An 18,042-nucleotide genomic window follows, 5' to 3' on the forward strand; every position below is an offset into this window, starting at 1 on the left:
GCATTATTTTAGTTTATGATGTCATGTTTGATATGGGGACATCCTAAAATATATCTGGTCGTGGATATAAGTTTCTCTCATGAATGATGTAAGTTTTGTACGAATGTAACCTCAATGCTTGAAAGTCCATGTGACGTTCGGACATAAATTTTTTCACATTCAAATGTAAAGAAAATCATCACTTGTATCTAGTGATGGTTTCCACAAATTGTCACAGAAAATGCTTTTTGGTGATGGTTGGTGGACTGTCACAATTTCCAAACCGTCACTAAAAACTATTTCTATTGTTGTGTGTATATTAATATTAAAATATTATATATTCATGCATGTCATTTTGGACTCTTTTAGTCGTCAATAATGAATAATGACTTGATTGATCATCATCTCCTTAGAGTGCTTGACCATATCTCATTTTTCAATTAAGGATTCTAGATCATGAATTTCTTATATATATATATATATATTTGTTTCATTCTACTTATATATAATATGTGTTTTTGAATTGTTCAGCTCGATTTGAATGTTTACTAGCTAGTCCTTCATTGATAGGAAAACCTCTGCATGACGACCCATTACATGAGTACTGACAAACCAAAGCAAAAGCCTGGCCACTCTCTTCTTTTCATATATACGTTTAATTTCTTGTTTAAGACAAGACCTTGGAGATCAGGTGAACGTCGTCCTTAATTTGGCTAGAAGAAGCTTGGGGTAACATTTACGCCTTATCAGCTGGCATTCTTAATGGCAGCTCGATCAGTAAGGCAGGATTAGGTAGGAAGTCTATCAAAGCCAAAGAAAAGTCGACACTAACAAGTTCGGCCCCCAACCTCAATCAACTTTATATATAAGCCAACCTCAAGCTAAAGTCTTCAATAGATGAGTGCTACAGTCTCATAAATTGACATAGTTTCATGTGATTCGTCAAATTAACTTTACAGTAAAAATAACTTTACAATCTGATAAATCATATCAAATCATATCAATTTGTGAAATTATTTTTGTGTAATATATATGGATATAAAACGGTGAGTTGCCGCTTACTCATTATAGAAACACCAATTTCTTCCCCTTAAAAGGCTTAATAGGAGGAGTATGGTAACTCCTTATAAAGTCCAGGATGAGTTTGTTCCTAAGTCATGTGGGACTTCTCAATACTCCTATATTAAAAAATTTTATTTTAATATTATTTTAATTTTATAATTTTCTATTTAACTTTTTCTCTTTTATTTTCTAAAATTTCATAAAAATCAACTCTATGTTATGAAACTAAAAGAGAAATGATATTGTAAAAGCAAACATTGTTATTCAATGCAAAACTTCTTCATATACAAGTGAATGATACTCATATATATAAGAGTACAAATGAGTTTATGTATAACTTAAGTCATAATTGATGGCTAAATACGGTCTTAATTGATGGCTAAATGATCTTAATTGATGGCTAAAGATGGTATTAATTGATGGCTAAAGATGGTCATACAAATAAGTTTATAACACTTTCCCTTTGGATGATCATACATAAATAATATGTATAGTTAAAATCTTGCCAAGGAAAAGTCCAGTGGGAAAAAACCAATGGTGAAAGAAAAAGAGTGCAACATTCATGTGTACTGTCAAATGCTTTAAGATTGCCTCATTAAAACCTTGCAAAGGAAACTCCAGTGGGATAAAACCTTAGCGAAGAAAAAAGAGTACAATCAGCACAAGTCTTCAAGACATTTACTCTCCTGAAAAGTGCATGATAATAGGTCTTAAGTCTCAGCATTCCAATATTCTGCACAATCTTCTTAAATGTTGCAGTTGATAATACTTTAGTGAATAAATCTGCTTGACATTAATTTCACATTTCTCCTGAAGTTCATGGTTATAAAAGAATTTAGGTGAAATATGTTTGGTTCTATCACCTTTGATATATTTTCCTCTAATTTGGGTAATACAAGCATCATTATCTTCGTATAAAATTATTGGACTATCATTAATCACTGGAAGACCACACTTTTCTTGAATATGTTGAATTGATCTTAGCCAAATATATTCTTGACTTGTCTCATGAATTGCAATGATCTCTGAGTGATTTGAAGAGGTAGTAGATAGTGTTTGCTTGACAGATGTCCACGATATAGTAGAATTTTCATAAGTAAATACATATCTAGTTTAAGATCTATCTTTGTGTAAATCTGAAAGATAACCTGCATCCACATATCCAACTAATTGTGAACTTGATTCATGTTGATAAAATAATCTCATATCAACCGTACTTTGGAGGTATCGAAAGACATGTTTAATACAATTTAAATGTCTTCGAGTTAGTGTGAAACTATATCTTACAAGTAAATTAACTAAAAATGCAATATCAAGCCGAGTACAATTTGCAAGATACATCAGGGCTCCAATTGTACTGAGATAAGGTATTTCTGGACCAAGAATTTCTTCATCGTCTTCATAAGGACGAAATGAATCTTTCTGCACATCAAGTGATTGAACAACCATTAAAGTACTCAGGGGATGGGATTTGTCTATGTAAAAGTGCTTCAAGACTTTCTCTGTATAATTTGACTGATGAATGAGAATTCCATTTTGCAAGTGTAGGAGCTGCAGGCAGAGACAAAATTTTGTTTTGCCAAGGTCTTTCATTTCAAATTCATTCTTTAAATATGTAACAGTTCTTCTGATCTCTTCAAGAGTTCTAACAAGATTTAGATCATCAACATAAACCTCAATAATAACAAATCTGGAGTCTGATTTCTTAATAAAAACACATGGCATATTGGATTATTCTCAAATCCTTCTTTCAATAGATATTAGCTAAGACGTTTATACCACATGCGTTCAGATTGGTTTAACTCATATAAAAAATTTTGAAATTTAATAGAATACATATTTCTGGATGTACTCATATTAGAAGCTTCAGACATTTTATATCCTTAAGGGATTTTCATATATATGTCATGATCCAATGATCCATATAAATATGTAATGATCACATCCATCAACTGCATATCCAATCTTTTTGTAACTACCAAACTAATAAAAAATCTGAATGTGATTGCATCAATAATAGGAGAGTATGTTTTCTCATAATCAATCCCTGGTTTCTGCAGGAAACCTTATGCAACAAGTCGTGCTTTATATCGCACAATTTTATTGCTTTCATTATGCTTACGTATAAATACCCATTTATATCCAACAAGCATTACACCCTTTGGTATTTATACAATTGGTCCAAAGACCTCTCGCTTTGCTAGCGAGTTTAATTCAGCTTCAATAGCTGATTTCCATTTTGGCCAGTGATTTCTACGTCGACATTCTTCGACAGTTCTTAACTCAATTTTTTTATTACTTCTGGTAATGTCAAGGGCCATTTTATATGAAAATATGTTATCGACAACAGTTTTATTTCTATCCAAAATTTTTCTAGTACTCATGAAATGTATCGAAATCTTGTTATTTTTAGGTACCTGTCCTTCTTTAAGGGAAGACATTTCATAAAATACCTCTTCAGGAGGTTCTTTTTCAGGAGATTTAGTCTCTTTATGAGCATCAATTACTCTTATGGTCTGTGTTGTGGGTATGGACTCTTCAGGAGTACCAAATTCATTTTGTATTTTTTTCTTCCAAAAAATTTTGTCCTTTACACCAATAGGCTGTCCACGCTTCAGATGTGTCTTAGACTCACCTATTACTGTTTTGGCAACTTGTCCTTCAAGGACTGCAATCCTTGCTTGAATATTAACAGCATGAATATATGATTTTGCCACACCTTTAGTGTTAGTAAATACATCCGGTAATTGATTTGCAACACTTTGCAAATAAATAATCTTTTGAACCTCTAGTTTACATTCATTTGTACAAGAATCAAATTGGAAAATGACTTTATTTTCCCAAGTAATCTCCTGTCGTGCTTAAGGCACCAACTTCTCATTACCTAATGTTGGAAAAATGGATTCGTTAAAATGACAATCCTCAAAACATACCTTAAACATATCCCCTGTAAGAGGCTCAATGTATCTAATAATAGATAGAGAAACAAACCCAACATATATCCAAAGTCTACGTTGAGGACCCATATTTGTACATTGTGGAGGTTGGAACATATACCGTACATCCAAAAATACGAATATGAGAAATATTTGGTTGTTGACCAAATGCAAGCTATAATTGAGAATATTTGTGATATGCTAATGACCTAACTCGAATAAACGATGTTGCATGAAGTATAACATGTCTTCAGGCAGAATTATGAAGTTTTGATTATATAAGTAAAGGTCTAGCAATTAGCTGAAACCTTTTAATTAATGATTCAGCTAAACCATTTTAAGTTTATGTGTGGGCAACTGGATGTTCAACATCTATTCCTATTGACATGAAATAGTTATCAAAAGCTTGAGATGTAAATTTTCCTGCATTATCTAATCGAATAGTTTTAATTGGATAGTTAGGGAATTGTGCTCGTAGTTTAATTATTTGGGCAAGAAGTTTAGCAAATGCAATATTTCTAGTGGAAAGTATACAAACATGTGACCATCGACTTGATGCATCAATTAAACCCATAAAGTATCTAAACGGTCCACTTGATGGTTGAATAAGCCCACATATATCCCCATGAATTCTTTGTAAAAATGACGGAGATTCAAAAACAACTTTTGATAGAAATGGTTTGATAATCAATTCACCTTGAGAACATGCAGAGCACGGATATTCATTGGGTAAGATAATCTTCTGATTCTTTAGGGGATGCCCATACGAATTATCAATTATTTGTTTCATTCTTATTGATCTCAGATGTCCAAGGTAATCATGCCAAGTCAAAAATACTTTTCGGTCAATACACTTCTGGTGTATTACCACATGTGATTCGATTGTTCTCAATTCTGTATAATACAATTCATATGAGAAAGCAGACAGTTTTTGTAATACGAGCTTCTGGCTCGAAATTATTTTAATAATGAGAAGACGCTCTTTACTGCCTTCATTGGTGGTTTCAATATGACAACCATTATGACGTATATCCTTAAAACTCAAAAAATTTCTTCTGGATCGTGAAGAAAATAGAGCATCATCAATACAAAATTTGGTGCCATTAGACAACACAATATAAGCTCTTCTGGAGCCTTCAATTAGATTCGATGAACTAGATATGAAATGGACGTAGGCTTTACTCAATGTTAGATTTTGAAAATATTTTTTATCTTTAAGAATTGTGTGAGTTGTAGCACTATCAGCCAAATATAAATCTCTATTATTTATCTCATAGATAAAAAGTTCATCAGTAAGACTTATGATTCTACAAAATATACAAAACTTTTTTTACTACAAAACATTGCAAAATATAAAAAAGTTTTACTATAAGATAAAGAAAATACATTAATTAAAAAGGAAACTTTCATCACCAATCAAATGATCAACTCTACCACTAGAATCATCAAAGAAATCAGAAATATCAAGGTTTGTAATATCTTCTCCATCTATAGAAACTAAAGCATCTGATGGTTCAACAAAATTTGTTTCAAACGTTTTTGTCTTCTCTTTTATAGAAACTTGATATAAGTCAACAAAGTGCGTAGCTGTACGATAGGTATGAGACCAATGTCCAGTCATACCACATATATGGCACCTATCTTCATCTTTCTTTGAAAATTTGGTCTGAGGACCTTTACCTTTCTCTGAGTTGAGCCATTTCTGGTGGTACAATGTATATCTATTATTATCCCTTTTAGTGTGGTCGCTTCTAGGATCTCCACTTCTATAGTCTTTCCTACCACTGCCACGTCCACTTCCTCAGTTTCTTTGAAAATATGCACTATTCACTTTTGGGAATAGTGTAAATCTAGTACCATTCATTTCTGGGAATGATATAGAACCAATAAGACGTGACTGATGATTTCTTAACAAAAGCTCATTATTTTGCTCAGCCACTAGAAGGCAAGACATAAGTTCAGAATATTTTTTGAACTTTCACTCTCGATACTGCTGCTGCAGGAGCACATTTGATACATGAAAAGTAGTATATGTCTTCTCTAACAAGTCATCATCAGTCACTTTTTTACCACATAATTTCAAGATTGAGCTAATTTTAAAGAGTGGAGAGTTATACTCACTAACATTCTTGAAGTCTTGTAACCTCAGGTGCATCCAATCATGACGAGCTTTTGGGAGGATTACAATTTTCTGGTGCTCATATCTCTCCCTTAAAACATTCCACAAAATAAGGGGATCTTTCATCGTGAGATACTCAGTTTTTAATTCTTCATGAAGATGGTGCCGAAGGAAAATCATTGCCTTAGTGCGGTCCTACCGGGACCCTTGATTTCCTTTTTTAATTGTATCTCCCAGGTTCATCATATTCAGATGGATCTCAGCTTCAAGCATCCAAGACAAATAATTTTTTCCAGAAATGCCAAGAGCAACGAATTCTAATTTTATAAGATTTGACATTTTCTACGTATATAAATCAGAAAATAAGTATGTTTATATTGTAAATAAGAAATATATTTAAAAAATCATGAGAATAAATATAGAATTTTATCAAGTAATAATAAGTAATGTAACATTTCATATTCATTTTGGGAACTACAAATAATATATTAAAATACTTACTTAAAGTAGAAGACTACTAGTTTCAAAATCGTCAGAATATTCGTGCTAATAACATGTTATGAAACTAAAAGAGAAATGATATTATAAGAGAAAGTGTTGTTATTCAATGTAAAACTTTTTCATATACAAATGAATGATACCCATATATATAGGAGTACAAAAGAATTTATATATAGTTTAAGTCATAATTGATGGCTAAAGATGTTCTTAATTGATGGCTAAAGATTGATTTTAATTAATAGCTAAATGGTCTTAATTGATAACTAAATAATCTTAATTAATGGCTAAAAATAATCTTAATTAATGATTAAAAATGATCATACAAATCAGTTTATAATACTCTTAACTATTATCTCATTTATGTAACCAAAATTTATACAGAGCCACTTTAATTATCTCGTTTGCTAATCCAACGTCCAGCCAAAGTTCCTCGAGTTAATGAAATAGATACCTAGTCGACCATAAAGAAAGATATTAATCCTTACCCCTTTTTTTTTTTTTTTTTTTTTTTGAGAATAGACTTTAATTTCATTCACTGAAACCGAAGTTACATCTGTGACTAATCAATACAGGACAATCCATATTATCAGCCAAAACTACTCAACTGTTAGGGGCTCCCCCGCCAACAAATTTCTTTGCGACGGACATTGTCTAAACTTCTACACCTCCTCTCCTAACAGCAGTCAAAAGAGAAAGCACTCTGTCTAAGCAGAGATAAAACGACCTTTCTTCCAAAGAAGAAGGGTACAACCAAGCTCCCTCCTCCCAAAGAGGAGGAGTACAACCACACTCTCTCCTCCCAAGGAGGAAGAGTACTACCACCTACATTCCTCCAAAAGAGGAGTAGGACAAACACCCATATTCCTCCAAAAGAGAAAATGGGACACTAGTCTATTTTTTATTTATTATAAAACTAAAACAAACCAATAAAAGAAAATACAGAAAAACAAAAAAACTGGGCTGGTCTAATAAAACTAAAGGCCCAGCCTAAGCCGAAGGCCTAGCTAGCACGTGGGGGCCCAACCCGTTAGGGTTCATCTCTTCCATCTACTGCCGCCGCCCGTCTTCATCACTGAAGATTCATCATCCACGCATGAAACCGTCCAAAAGCAACGAACAAAAAACTGCTCTCATGATAGAAGTTTTCGGATCAGCCCACACCGCATCCTCCACGCCACACCGATGAGTTTCTGCTCAGTCGTGCCCCGGTATACTGGTCGGCCCTCACTTCCGCACCTCTCACGTACCTCCCCCTCGATCCTGCAGCACCAAGACCACCCCAGCACCCCAGCAGCTGACCACCACGGGAGCAGCCCTCTGTGATACAACCCCAACCCACGCCACCCCTGTTTTAAGCCAAAAAAACAGAGCAACCGCTAACCATCCAACCACCCCACAGCGGGTTGCACGTCCGCGAGAGACCATCCCAATAGACCAGAACCACCGCTCTGCCACTCACCCCAAAATACCAAATGCCAAACTGACCACCACACGTCGCCATATACATCCGAAGAGGGGTGAAACCAAGGGCTTGGCCACGGTGCTTGAGTCACGGCGATACAGCTCCACCTTCGGCCTTCTCCCGAGAGCTTATTCAACATCAAAACAAGAGCATCCTCCCAAATCTAAACTAAAAAACCAAAAAAGGAAAAGAAAGAAGGAGGGAGGAAGGAAGGGAGGATGGAGCCGAGGCTCCCATCCCCCCTGCCCCCGGACTCGTTGCTGGATTTACTGGTTTTCTAGAGAGAAGCTAGAGGTTCTCTCTCTAGCGGCAAAAGAGATTAATCCTTACCCCTTGAATAGACATGCTCTAACTTATCCAAATATATAATTGATTAACTTCACCCTCAATAAAATAAACAAGCATCGGAATAAAATAATAATATATATCAGAACGTGTTAAAGAGTTGTCAAATGATCAATCTGCATAAAAATAAAAAAGTCCAAATTAATTAGTTACATTATTGGGGTCTCATCGTCTTGATTTTTATAAAAACAATAAATAAACAAATAAAATTATAAATTATTCTTCATACTATTAACTTAGATATGATATATCAGTCAACGGCCTCTTGGGAGCGAAGCATCTCTACAACCTGGGTCATGGTGGGCCTATCATTCTTGTCTTCTGCAACGCATTGCAAAGCCACCTTGAGCAGAAGTTCCATTTTAGCCGAGTCATATCTGCCGCCCATGCTTGGATCAACAATCTCCTCAATATTCCACGACTCCCTTGAAGCTTCACCATCAGCATAAATGATCTTCTCCCTCACCTGCGTGTTCAATCTAGTATGCTCTTTCGCCCCTCCGCCACCATAGCTATGCTGCGTATCTCTGGGGCTCTTTCCAGTAACCATTTCCAGCACCACAATCCCATAGCTATAGACATCAACTTTAGAGGTGGTAGGAAGATTATAAACCCATTCAGGAGCCATATAACCTCTAGTTCCTCTCATCTTTGAGAAGCTTGAATGATCATGCTCACCTCTATTCAGTAGTTTGGACAGACCAAAATCTGCTACCTTTGGTTGATAGTTGGAGTCCAAGAGTATGTTATGAGGCTTTACATCACAATGTAAAACCCACTCTAGGCACTCTTCATGCAAATAAGCTAGGCCCTTCGCTGTGCCCACTGCAATATCAAACCTCTTTTTCCAATCAAGTTCATTAGAAGTAAGTTTTTCTGCTAAGGATCCATGCTCCATGTACTCGTACACCAGAAGCCTATGCTTTCCCTCTGCGCAGTATCCCCAGATTTCTATCAAGTTCATGTGGTTAAGCCTCCCAATGGTATTTACTTCTGCTAGGAATTCGGCTTCTCCTTGGTTAGCTTCGTCGAGTCTTTTAATTGCTGCAACTCGCTTATCGGGCAGTATACCTTTGTATACTATGTTGTGCCTTAAGCTGCCCTGAAAATAAACACAAAATAGATAGAGACAATATTTAAGTGATTCGGCAATTTGCCTACGTCCACTGAGCGGAAACACTATATTCAAAACAACTCTATCTCAAATGGCACACTACACACACTTCTCACACTTCTCTCTCTCAATGGGATGATTTTCCCTTCATATGACCTCTCCTATTTATAGGAGAGGCTGAACCCATCTCCAGATTACATTCGTTGGACACAAGGTGGAGATGCTCAATGTCCATTTCACATGCAAGCACATGGAGAAACACAATCATGTGAATTGGACACCACCAACACATGGGCACCAATGAGTTGGATGGCACACATGGGGTGGTCCCCCAACAATCACCCCCTCCACCCAAGTGTGCCACATTAGGATACTACATGTTGTATCCTTCCAATGATTTCATCCCTTTATCGAAATGTTCGTTTGCCATGAGAGATCTCCGCTATCAAATGCGCCCTAAGGCGCCAATGCACCCGTAGGTGCTCAGCAGTATGAGATATTAATCAAGTCCAAACAGTGTTGGAACTTGATCCCGGTGACGACTTTCGTCAACATATCTGCTGGATTATCTTCAGTGCCAATCTTCTGAAGTAGAATGTCCCCTTCTTCCAATATCTCACGTACAAAGTGGAAACGGACATCTATATGCTTTGTTCGAGAGTGATATACTTGATTTTTGGCCAGATGAATTGCACTCTGACTGTCACAGTAAACGGTAACCTCTTGCTGCTTAAAGCCCAAGTCTGTTACCAATCCCTGTAACCAAATGGCTTCTTTCACGGCTTCTGTTACAGCCATGTATTCAGCCTCAATTGATGATAGTGCAATTGTCGACTGCAAAGTTGATCGCCAACTAACTGGTCCTCCAGCCATAGTGAACACATATCCAGTTGTCGATCGGCGTTTGTCAAGATCACCTGCATAGTCTGAGTCAACATACCCAGTTACTAGACTATCTTCACTCTTCTCGAACTTCAAACCAATATCTACGGTTCCTAGAATGTACCGTAGAATCCACTTAGCCGCATGCCAATGAGTCTTTCCAGGATTATGCATATAGCGGCTAATTAAGCTAACGGCCTGGGAGATATCAGGTCGTGTACACACCATGGCATACATTAAGCTTCCTACAACACTTGCATATGGGACATTTCTCATGTAGTCCCGCTCTTCATCAGTTTTAGGAGACTGCAATGCACTGAGCTTGAAATATGGGGCCATTGGAGTACTCACCGGCTTCGTCTTTGAGTCGATGTTGAAGCGTTGCAGTATTCTCTTCAGATACTGCTTCTGAGTAAGGTGAACTATACCTTTCACCCTATCTCTGCTGATCTCCGTCCCCAGTATTCTTCGAGTTTCTCCCAGATCTTTCATGTCAAACTCACGACTTAACTGAGTTTTTAAGCGATCTATCTCCCCCTTGCTTTTACATGCAATTAACATATCATCTACATATAAAAGCAAATAAATGAAAGATCCATCTGCAAGTTTTCTGAAATATACACAATGATCGTATTGGCAACGAGTGTATTTCAGATCCATCATAAAGCGGTCAAACCGCTTATACCATTGCCGAGGTGACTACTTCAAGCCATAGAGAGACTTCTTCAGACTGCATACCCAGTTTTCTTTGCCAGCTTCTTTGAATCCTTCTGGTTGAGACAGATAAATCTCCTCTTCCAGATCACCATGTAAGAAAGTTGTCTTTACATCAAGCTGTGCTAACTCAAGGTCATATTGTGCAACTAAAGCTAGCAATATCCGAATGGATGAATGCTTCACAACAGGAGAGAATACTTCACTGTAGTCAATTCCCTCTGTCTGAGCGTAGCCCTTGGCTACCAACCTAGCTTTGTATCGCACTCCATTCTTAGCAGCTTGATCATCTTTCTGATTGAAAATCCACTTACAGCCAATTGTCTTCTTGCCTTTTGGAAGCGGCACAAGCTCCCAAGTCTGGTTCTGGTGAAGAGATTGCATCTCTTCATTCATTGCCTTTGTCCATTCAACCTGTTCACTGGACTGTATGGCTTCCCTGTAAGTGGTTGCGATCTCACCCCCTTCAGCTGGTAATGCATATGTCACATAGTCTGCATAACGTGACGGTACACGTTTCTCTCTTCTTGGTCTGTTGGTTGCTATTGATTCAGGTTGTATTGGAGGTACTGTGACTGGACTATCAACCTCATCTTGTCCGTGCTCTCCATTTGTTTCTCCTGAATCCTTTCGAGTGGAAAACTCCACCTTTTGCGAATCACCAGGTGTTTCGCTATCATGGCTGCATTCACTGGAATCTCTATGCTTATGTGACTTAAGCATCTCAGATTCGTTGAAGGTAACATCTCTACTAATGATCACCTTTTTAGACTCTATGCACCAGAGTCTATACCCTTTTACTCCAGTACTAAAGCCCAAGAATTTTGCTTTCTTGGCTCTAGGATCAAGCTTACTCTCTTTAGCGTGATAGTAAGCAGGACATCCGAAAACGTGTAAAGAGTTATAATCAGTAGCATGTGTACCTCTCTACATTTCAGTGGGTGTCTTCCCGTCATTGGCAGATGCGGGTAGTCGGTTGATGAGGTGGCAGGCATATGTCACAGCTTCAGCCCAAAATTGTTTACTGAATCCAGCATCCAGCAACATACATCGTACTTTCTCTAGTAAAGTACGATTCATTCGTTCTGCCACACCATTCTGCTACGGTGTACCTCGTACTGTGAAGTGTCTTACAATTCCCTCTCTCCGGCATACTTCCATGAAGGGATCTGAAGTGTATTCACCTCCATTATCAGATCTGAGCCGCTTGATCTTTCTGCCGGTCTGAGTCTCAACCATTTTCTTCCAATCAAGGAAGATTTGCAGCACTTCATCTTTATTCTTCATCGTATATACCCACACACGACGAGAATAATCATCTACAAAAGTTACAAACCAATGTTTACCTCGCAAAGATGCATTTTGGGTAGGTCCCCAAACATCGGAGTGCGCATAGTCAAGTATTCCCTGTGTATTGTGTACTGCGGTTCCAAACTTGATCCGCCTCTGCTTCCCCAATACACAGTGCTCACAGAAAGACAGTTTACCAGTCTTGGCACCTTTGAGTAAGCCTTGCTTCACCAGTGTTTGCAAAGCTTTTTCTCCTGCGTGTCCCATACGCATATGCCACAGACTGGAGGTGTCATCATCAGTCTCATCTAGCTTCTCACAGCCTGTGGAAACTCTTCCAGCAACAGTACTTCCTTGCAAGAAGTACAAGTTTCCTCGCCTCAAACCCTTCATAGCCACCTGAACTCCCATTAGTACTTTGAGAGTTCCGTCTTCAATGGTGATTCTGAATCCCTTTGAATCCAGAGCTCCCAGTGAGATGAGATTCTTCCGCAAGTCTGGAATGTACCGAACTTCTGTCAGAGTCTTGACGCTACCATCGTGCAGCTTTAGCCGAATGCTACCTATTCCCTGAGTCTTACAGGCACTGTCATTGCCCATAAGTACTGTTCCACCTTCAATCTTTGTGAAGTCAGTAAACCAGTCCCGATTGGGACAGGTACATCCGGAATCCATAATCCATTCATCGGAATGACAAATGGATGATGAACTTATCAAGGAAAAATCTGAATCATCATCTCTGTCCACGACATTGGCTGTGGTGGGTTGATTCTGCTGTTGTCCCTTCAGCTTGGGACAATCCTTCTTCCAGTGTCCTTTGTTGTGACAAAAGGAACACTCGTCTCTGGCGAGATTTCTTTCAACTGATGGACCACGTGATGTGGCTCGGGTTTTCGATTGAAAACCTTTCTTCTTTCTGGGATACCTTGACTGTGGTCTCCCTCTTGCTGTTAGCGCTTCACTTGATGTATCTTGTTGTACCTGTTTATCTTTTCTCCGGTACTCATTGCTAATTAAAGAGCTAGATACATCTTCAAAACTAATCTTTTCCTTCCCATACAATAGAGTAGTAATCAAATGCTCATATGTATCAGGTAAGGAATTTAGCAAAAGTAAAGCTTTATCTTCATCTTCGATTTTAACATCTAAATTTAACAAATCAGCAAGAATTTGGTTGTAACTATTTAGATGTTCAGTCATTGAAATACCTTCACGAAATTGGAATCTGAAGAGCTTCTTCTTCAAGTGCAAACGGCTCTCAATGCTCTTCTTCATGAACTTATCCTCCAATTTCTGCCAAAGTACCCTAGCATCTGTCTCTCTCATGACAAAATACTTTTGTTCTTTGGTAAGGCATAATCGGATTGTACTACAAGCTTGAGTATTAAGCTTCTTCCAACCCTGATCAGTCATATCATCTGGCTTTCCTTCCAACGCAATATCCAACTCTTGTTGGATCAAAACGTCCATGACTTCACACTGCCACATGCCGAAGTTGCTTGTTCCATCGAACTTCTCAACTTCAAACTTGGCATTTGACATGGTGGACCGACGTCCAGAGCTACTGGCATTTTCAGAGCCCCTATCTCTTCCAGATCTTTCCATTTGAATTTAGAAAATTTAGACACAAAATTTCAAAATTCTAACCGTATGGATGAGTCCGGAATGATCCAAATGGTTGGAAAGCACTATTTGATCGTTGAAATCGGACTCCAGATGGCTTAGATCAAGCCCAAAATGGATCTGAAAAATGGACGGTTCTGATCTGTCTGGCGCGTGAGATGCACGCGCTGTGTAGGGCGACTGGTCGGCGCGCCAAGAAGCTCCTGTGTGCGCGTGTGGGCGCGTGAGGAGCGTGTAAAACACGCGCTGAAGCACTGCAGTGCGCGTGGGGGCGCGTGGGGACGTGTATCTCACGCGTCTTCAACCTCCTGTGCGCATGGAGGCGCATGGATCACAGCAGTGCACGCGCCGATCTTCTAGGGGCACGTGCAGGCTCCTCCGGTGTTCGTTTTCGATGCCGTTTGTGGCAACGGATCCGTCTTGACGAGAGGAACGTTGTGGTGTGATCAAAAATTGATTTCGATCAACTGCAATTTTCTGGGTAGCACGAACCGAAGCTCTGATGAATTTTTACCGTAGAAATGAATAGTACCTCACTAAGTCAATTCCCAGGAAAGATTGGAGGGTCACAATGGACACACTTAAAATTTCCAATCTCCTAGACAGAACCTCCTTAGACTGTACGTATCCACACTACCACACCAAAACTCCACCCCACAAAAAGAGCCTAATTGGCTCTGATACCAATTGTTGTGCCTTAAGCTGCCCTGAAAATAAACACAAAATAGATAGAGACAATATTTAAGTGGTTCGGCAATTTGCCTACGTCCACTGAGTGGAAACACTATATTCAAAACAACTCTATCTCAAATGGCACACTACACACACTTCTCACACTTCTCTCTCTCAATGGGATGATTTTCCCTTCATATGACCTCTCCTATTTATAGGAGAGGCTGAACCCATCTCCAGATTACATTCGTTGGACACAAGGTGGAGATGCTCAATGTCCATTTCACATGCAAGCACATGGAGAAACACAATCATGTGAATTGGACACCACCAACACATGGGCACCAATGAGTTGGATGGCACACATGGGGTGGTCCCCCAACATACTACCCCTCCCCCTCCTCGTCCAATCACTTCAACGAATCCCCGTGTGGCCTTCTTCAACTCAGAAAAGTTGAATCGCTTGAATCTGGACATCAGGAGGTATCCTTCTGCAACTGGGTCGGAATTCTTACTGCTCATGAATAAGGAAAAGAACACAAGGAAAATGCAGATTACCTCTAGGCCTCCCACTGCAGTAGCAAACCAAAGCAAAAGCTTCACTGTCTTATTTTCAAACGTTCCTCCAACTTGCCTGCTAAGTTCAGCTATGCAATTCAACCTTGATTCGGAGGCATCCAGCGTCTGGTTATAGAAAAAACCAGCTTTTGGTACTTTTAAATAAAAGTCTCCCTCAAAATTTGGTGTAAGTTGTCCATTGTATAACTCATACTTGGGGTAACATAAATAGCCCCCGTCAGCTGCGCTAAATTTAAATTGGAAACCTTTGCAACCACACGTCGTCAGGCATTCGTTTTTACAGTGTTGTAAGGTCACATTAGGCTGGAACTCTATATCATAGCCATAGAACTCAACATGAGAAAGTTGGAGAAAACTAGACAGCTTTTCATGACTCTGATTGCAAGGGAGATTGAAGTCTGCTTCACATCCAAAAGACCAATCAGTTGGATCTTTGATCTTGAATCCCTGCAAGCAAGAGCATCTCTTGTCGGAAGCATGATCATAACTACAAACACTATTGGGCCCACATATGACATAAATCGTGCATGGATCTGACACCGCTTGCCATGTGACAACCCAATCCCACCCCTCATTCATTGCTTCCAGGCTGTATAATCGAAGGTTACCATCACGATCAAGAGTTAATCTTCTATGAGTTTTCACACCAAAATCTGTAGCTAGGATTACCAAATGATCAGATGACCAGAAATAGCCCGACTCGTTCAGTACTGCAGCTCTACTAGAGTTGTACATAGACCTTCCGGCTAGTCCAGGATCACTAAGCCATGGTTCAGGCCAGTAGAGACTGGATACAACAGGACCTTGGTACAACAGACGAAGGACATTATCGTTGTCAAAAAATAGCTTATAGTAGCCAGAAGAATAGTCTACTTTGCTTGATTTTGAGACAAGGGTTGAAATCCTGGTTAGCGTTTGTTGTGGAAGAAGAGTATCTGTTGGTGAATCAAAGCTCTGCCAGATGACACCACTCTGAGAATGATTTAGAACAAGATTTCCGGTGTTTTGGAGCTGTAGTTGCAATTTCGAGGACTCTAAAGGGGTCGAGGCTGCTGTTCTGGTGGCCCAAACGGTTATACCGACCGAGTTTGTTAGGCGAAGCTTGCCATCTTTCGAAAGCGCAATCTGTGAACCTGTTCCATCAACCGGATCATCTCGGTTTGCCATCCAAACAACGGTCGGAGCTGAGGACCTTGTCAACCATATGGCAAAGCAGAAAGCGTTTTCACCTACCGGGAAAAATCCCGCAGAGAAATCACCATTGAGAGAAACCAGTTTGTCGCTTGGGTTCTCAACAGATAAAGATGAGGCTCTGAGAACGTCAGATGTTTTTGATGATGAAGATAGGAGAGGAGTTTGGATGAGCGTAAGAAGAAGGAAGAAAATTGAGATATCCATGATGCGAATGCAAGAGGTTACGTTGTCTGATTGATGCATATATAGGAGAAGAATGCAAATGTTAGCAGACGGCCGCCACTTGTTTTCCCATTCCTCAGATGAAGACTTGCCCCCAAAATGGCTATGGGTGAGAAACCTCGATCGGAAATCACTTGTCAAGTGGACGTCCATTGTTTTATTATTGTACGTCAGTGTTGATTTTTCGAACTCAAATGGCAATTTTAAGATCGTTAATGTGTTCTTTTATAACGTCATTATTTAGACAAGAACGAAGTCGATTGAAATCTTAACTCTTAATTTGTTTTATATACCAAACTTGATGGAAGATTTTCTAATTAATGGAGGTGTAATTCAGCGATGGACATCATGCCATCATGTAGTCAAAGTACAGCTTAAAACCTCAATTATGGCGGCCTTGCTTGATGGTGCAAGTTTACGTTGACTCTCGCTTAGGGTTATCTGATTAATGTTTGAAAAAATATATTCATCATCCATTTTCTTATCATCCTCTCATTATCCCATGACGTAGCATTAGATGATAGGTTTACAAGTGAAATATAATAAATACTCTTCAATCATCTAATATCACATCATGAGATGATGAAAGGATAATGAGAATTAGGATGATGAATAGCATTACTGTTAATGTTAATGTTATGGACAAGTACTTTTAAATGTATAATTATGGTGGAGGATACGTCATTAGGGACCATAGGGGAAACTTAGAATGAGCCTTCTCTTCTTATTTTGGATACAAAACGAATAATGAGGTCGAATCGAGGATGTTAATTGTTGGCCTTGCCTTTTGCAAAGAGTTGGGTTTCAATCAAATTTTTATTTAATGTGATTCCTTGTTAGTGGTTTTTTGGTTGTTTAGTCATAAGTGCATGGCTTGGTACTTATGACATTTTTGGAATGATCTATTGCTTTTACTAAGAGATGTGCACTTCACCACTGAATATCAATTTAGAGAAGGGAATAATGCCTGGATTTCCTTGCAAGTGAGGAAGTGGAAAGTCATAATGGTAGATTTGTTGATTATGCTTCTTTGCCACGTAAGTTGAAGGGTATGCTTTGGTTAGATAAGGTTGGATTACCACATGTTAGAGTTTAATGGAGGGTTGGTTTTGTTTTGTTTGTTTATTGGTGATTGTTATATTTTGTTGTAATAAGGTTTCCTCCATCATAAGCAAGAGTCTTTTTAATAAAGGTTAGAGGTGTTGCCTTCTTGCGTTAAAATAAATAAATAAATAAACATACTTTTAAATGTATAAAATTATTTTATAAAAAAAAAGTTAATTTCATTATAAATAATTGAATTTTTTTACGATAAAATCTCCTTTAATTTTTAATAAAAATTCTATAT

At 38.4% G+C, this 18,042-nt stretch overlaps 1 protein-coding gene across 1 annotated transcript; it reads right to left on the reverse strand.

The window, feature by feature from the left end:
* Window positions 1-8,654: 8,654 nt before the first annotated feature.
* LOC122274687 (putative receptor protein kinase ZmPK1) lies at window positions 8,655-17,163 on the reverse strand. The gene is made up of 2 exons (XM_043083703.1): window positions 15,083-17,163; window positions 8,655-9,484 (listed from the first exon to the last, which is right to left on the reverse strand). The coding sequence occupies exons 1-2, from the start codon at window positions 16,845-16,847 to the stop codon at window positions 8,655-8,657; spliced, it is 2,595 nt and encodes an 864-aa protein (XP_042939637.1). The 5' UTR covers window positions 16,848-17,163.
* Between the last annotated feature and the right edge of the window lie 879 nt (window positions 17,164-18,042).

This window comes from Carya illinoinensis, chromosome 8, assembly GCF_018687715.1.
Source record: "Carya illinoinensis cultivar Pawnee chromosome 8, C.illinoinensisPawnee_v1, whole genome shotgun sequence".
Classification (NCBI taxonomy): Eukaryota; Viridiplantae; Streptophyta; class Magnoliopsida; order Fagales; family Juglandaceae; genus Carya; species Carya illinoinensis.